We start from the raw sequence: 5,000 nt of genomic DNA on the forward strand, positions 1-5,000 counted from the left end.
GGCTGCAGCTCCCGTTTCTGAAAAACTCAGTTCTGGGGGGGGAAGGGGGGGAAAGGAGGGGTGCAGGGGTTTTTTTTTGTATTACTCACTACTTAATTTTGTACACATTATTACAAATTATCTCACATTACAGGCATTTAGCAGACGCTTTTATCCAGAGCAACTCGTACAACTTTTTTAACATAGCATTTGCATTACATCCATCCATACAGCTGGATATGTACTGAAGTGATGCAGGTGGAGGAGTGGCCTACAGTATCTTCACCTCGCACCCAAGGTCAGCTAAGCCGCCATGACAACCTCATCCCCCCCAATTACCATGACAACCTCATTGTCCTGCTCCGGATTACCGTGGAAACCACACAACCTTCTGGTTCAGAAAGGGAAAATACAAGGAAGGGGGGGGGGGGGGGGTAGGGGTGGGGGTGGGGCAGTGTTGTTGGGAATTTTTAAGTTTGTGTGCACTAACAAACAAATTCTTGGGGGGGGGGGGGGGAGTGGGGCAGGGAAGTGGGGTGGGCAGGGTCACCAAAGGTGCACAGCCCCATCCCTGCCCAGGCGTAGTTGCCTCTGTTCTTAAAGGCTTATGGGAGAAATTTGAAAATGATAGGAACCAAGCTGGAATGTTGAGCGGTTGCAGCTGGCTGGACAAAATGGAAAACAGGGGCGAGGGTTCGAACACAAAGACGGGGCCCCCTGGGCCCCCACACTTCACAGGTTCCTTGTTCTCATACTGAGTCTGCTGCCAGAACGCAGTCTTGTGCCATTGGTGCATATGCAGCGTTGCACGTCACATGCGCACCGCCATTATCAAACATGCGTTTCCCAGGCAGAATCCAGCTGAAGGGACAGCAGCTGGGACACGGGGGGGGGGGGCATAAGGACCCTTAAGGTGCATGACAGCGTGTGCAGGTGCCCCCCCCCCCCCAGCAGACCGGCGGGCCTGCTGTCCCTCCCCAGGACTGATAGCAGCACCTTTAAAGTGCATGACAGTGTGTGCAGGTGGATGCGTGTATTTGGGGCGGGGGGGGTCAGGGGGGCGGGGGGTGCAGTCCCTCCCCAGGACTGAAGCCGCTTCTCTGCAGTCATTACCGCCGGCCCCCCGGAGCGGGTCCAGCCTGCTCGCCAGATCATTCCACACGACCAGCCGGGCGAGTAATGGGACTACTGCTCCCTGCTGAGAGAGGGGGAGGGGGGGAGAGAGGGAGGGGGGGAAGAGAGGGAGGGAGGAGGAGGGGGGAGAGAGAGAGAGGGAGGAGGAGGGGGGAAAGAGAGAGAGGAGGGGGGAGAGAGGGAGGGAGGGAGGGAGGAGGAGGGGGGAGAGAGAGAGAGAGGAGGGGGGAGAGAGGGAGGGAGGGAGGGAGGAGGAGGGGGAGAGAGAGAGAGAGGAGGGGGAGAGAGAGAGAGAGGGGGGAGAGAGGGAGGGAGGAGGAGGGGGGAGAGAGAGAGAGGAGGGGGGAGAGAGGGAGGGATGGAGGGAGGAGGAGGGGGAGAGAGAGAGAGGAGGGGGGAGAGAGGGAGGGAGGGAGGGAGGAGGAGGGGGAGAGAGAGAGAGAGAGAGAGGGGGGAGAGAGAGGAGAGGGAGAGAGAGAGAGAGAGAGGGAGGAGGAGGGGGGAGAGAGAGGGAGGGAGGAGGGGGGAGAGAGAGAGAGAGAGAGAGGGAGGGAAGAGAAAGAGATGAGAAAGAAAGAGATAGAGAAAAAATGAGAGAGAGAGAGAGAGACAAAGATGAAAGGGACCAGAGACATGCATGGATAGATGGACGGATGGCAACCTGAACCTGAATCATGCACACAAAGGTAAAGCAGAAGCTTTCTGAAGTTACCTTCCAGTAAAGTTCTGTGTTATAGAGGTCTGTGCACTCAGTCACAGGCAAGGAGAGTCCGTGTACATAAATAAGTTATTATTAAAACATCCTGTTTTTTATTGTAAATTACAGTGACAAACATAAATAAACATTTTAAAGACAAAAAGGCACAGGGTAAAAACATAAATGAAAACAAACAAACTTCAAACAAAATGGCCGTTCCAAAGGGTGGGAGGAGACTGGGCTGAGGTGGGAAACAAAAAACACGGCGCTGATCTCCCCTCTGACACGCTTCTGAAAGAGCTCCGCCCCTTGTGACAGACAGCTCCGCCCACCTCCACACATCCACCCAATAGAATCCATTTGCCCCTCTTGCCCCTCTTTGGGAACAGCAGTCCCAACAAACATCGTTCCCCAGGCACACCCTTCGCCTGCCGCCACTGCAGTTCCGTCGGTCCGTCAAAGAGCTGCAGCAGGGGAACCGCTCCGCACCCCCTACGAAAGCTCCGCCCCCCCCCCCAACCCGACGACTCTTATCGACACGGGACGGACAGCTACATCTCAGGAAATCCACCCGTGTGGGACGGTCCAATACCCCTCCACCGGAAGGGAACTCCCAGGAGTTCAGCCCAGGAGATGCGAGAGGACGTAGAGGTAGCTTCACAGTTCCTCCTGTAGTATCCCAGTGCCAGGCAGGAAGACCGAACGGTTAAGGTCTGGCCTGGGGAGGGGCCACCGTCCCCACGACAACCGAGCTCCTCCCACAGCGAGGCTCAGACTGAGACCGTGCTGGAAACCTCCTCGTACTCGATGACGAAGTACGGGTAGCTCTGGTCGTCGTTGAAGATGACGAACACCTGGGGGTCGACCCAGTTGTCCACGCAGGAGTCGAAGAGGTCGCTGGAGGGGTCGGTGGGGCAGAGGGGGGGCGGGCGGCGCATGCAGGGGTTCCCCACGGTCACCCTGCCCGTCAGGACCTTGGCCAGGAACATGCAGTGGACGCCCTTGGGCGAGCGCTTGGAGAAGTTGTGGGAGTAGACGGCCTTGCGGGCGAAGTAGCTGCCCTGGCCGAACATGGTGGCGTGCTTGCCGCACACGCGCGGGTCGAAGTTGTGCTTGCAGATGCCGTCCACCGCGTCCTGGGAGGTGCCGTGGAAGAGGTGGCGCTCGTTCTGCCCGCGCTCCGACTCAGACATCTTCCTGGACATGTACTCCTTCTTCCTGCACAGGGAGCCCAACGAAGGACACGTTAGGATTTTAGAATTCCCTGGGAGACGACGAGCAAGTGAGGATTCTAGAATCCCCCCAGCGAGACGTAGAGAAAGTGAGGATTCTAGAATCCCCAGCGAGACGTAGAGAAAGTGAGGATTCTAGAATCCCCAGCGAGACGTAGAGAAAGTGAGGATTCTAGAATCCCCCCAGGGAGACGTAGAGAAAGTGAGGATTCTAGAATCCCCCCAGCGAGACGGAGAGAAAGTGAGGATTCTAGAATCCCCAGCGAGACGTAGAGAAAGTGAGGATTCTAGAATCCCCAGCGAGACGTAGAGAAAGTGAGGATTCTAGAATCCCCCCAGGGAGACGTAGAGAAAGTGAGGATTCTAGAATCCCCAGCGAGACGTAGAGAAAGTGAGGATTCTAGAATCCCCCCAGGGAGACGTAGAGAAAGTGAGGATTCTAGAATCCCCAGCGAGACGTAGAGAAAGTGAGGATTCTAGAATCCCCAGCGAGACGTAGAGAAAGTGAGGATTCTAGAATCCCCCCAGGGAGACGTAGAGAAAGTGAGGATTCTAGAATCCCCAGGGAGACATAGAGAAAGTGAGGATTCTAGAATACCCTAGAAGACAAAGAGAAAGTGAGGATTCTAGAATCCCCAGCGAGACGTAGAGAAAGTGAGGATTCTAGAATCCCCAGCGAGACGTAGAGAAAGTGAGGATTCTAGAATCCCTAGAGTGAATAAGGGCATGCTAGCATTGTAGAATCCTGCTGGGAAGGCGACAGAGGACACATGGCCACTCTACAGTCGCACCGAGGATTTATAACGGAGACCACGCTGGAATTACAGAATTTGCCCGAGTGGCTTTTTTTCATTCCGAAGGGCATGTCCGCATTCTAGAACCCCGTGGAAAAAAAACCAGACATGATAGCATTTTCTGGAATACACAGACCCTGCGATTTTTGCAGCTGTGGTATATGTGGAAACTAAATGGACTGCATTTATATAGCGCTTTTATCCAAAGCGCTTTACAATTGATGCCTCTCATTCGCCAGAGCAGTTAGGGGTTAGGGTTAGGGTTAGGTGTCTTGCTCAAGGACACTTCGACATGCCCAGGGTGGGGTTTGAACCGGCAACCCTCCGACTGCCAGACAATCGGTCTTACCTCCTGAGCTATGTTGCCCCTAACCAACGGAGGCACAGCCTACTCGTGCACCTTTTCCCGTTTGAAATGATTCACGGGGACAGACACACGGGTGTGAGCGCGACCTGCAACGGCACGGCGACCCCGCCCCCCCGCCCGCCCGCCCGCCCGCCCGCTCACCTCTTGTACTTCTCCCAGAGGTAGGGGTTCTGCACCCGCAGGACCCTCAGGACGCGGAAGCGCGTCTCGGACACGGTCCGGTGGAACAGGCTGTACACCGTGCGGTAGCTCCTGTCGTCCGGGGACACGGGCACCTGGAGGAAGTCCTGGCACGGCCCCATGGGCAGCCAGGTCTCCGGGAACAACCGGGGCGGGGCCTGGGCGGCGGGGGGCGGGGCCTGGGCGGTGGGGGGCGGGGCCTTGGTGCTGGGGGGCGGGGCCGGCGTGGTGGGGGAAAGAGGGTGCGAGCTGCTCAGGCCCTCTGAAGAGGAGAGACCACCAAGTGTCCTGTGGAGGAGGGGGGGGGGGGGGTGGCAGAGAGACGGACATGGTCAGCCAACGCTCCCCCACTGTACACTGCTGCAGTTGGTGTCCCAAAGGTACCTTCCTGATATGGCGGGCATTGCAACCCCTAAATTTTAATTAAATCAATAATGTGGGGGTATAACTGGACCTACACCACACACACGTCCACACATAACTCCATCTATTCTGCTTGAATTCTGCCAGTGAAGGTTAGAGAAACATTTACCATGCTCACGGAGGGTAGCCTAAGGGGCAGACCAATATATTTAGTACAAGGGGGTGGTTACCTTCAGGTAAACACCCACCAATCA

General features: G+C 56.2%; 1 protein-coding gene across 2 annotated transcripts in view; it reads right to left on the reverse strand.

Annotated features, from left to right (window-relative positions):
• Positions 1 to 1,896: 1,896 nt before the first annotated feature.
• LOC118230806 (protein mono-ADP-ribosyltransferase TIPARP-like) overlaps positions 1,897 to 5,000 on the reverse strand; it is a 12,027-nt gene continuing 8,923 nt past the window's right edge. For both annotated transcript variants that reach the window (XM_035424132.1, XM_035424131.1), the window contains exons 5-6: positions 4,345 to 4,671; positions 1,897 to 3,028 (exon numbers count right to left, since the gene is read on the reverse strand). In XM_035424132.1, coding sequence (XP_035280023.1) covers positions 2,581 to 3,028; positions 4,345 to 4,671 — 775 coding nt within the window. In that variant the 3' untranslated portion in view covers positions 1,897 to 2,580. The remainder of the gene's footprint in view (positions 3,029 to 4,344; positions 4,672 to 5,000) is intronic.

Source organism: Anguilla anguilla, chromosome 6, assembly GCF_013347855.1.
Source record: "Anguilla anguilla isolate fAngAng1 chromosome 6, fAngAng1.pri, whole genome shotgun sequence".
In the NCBI taxonomy this organism is placed as follows: Eukaryota; Metazoa; Chordata; class Actinopteri; order Anguilliformes; family Anguillidae; genus Anguilla; species Anguilla anguilla.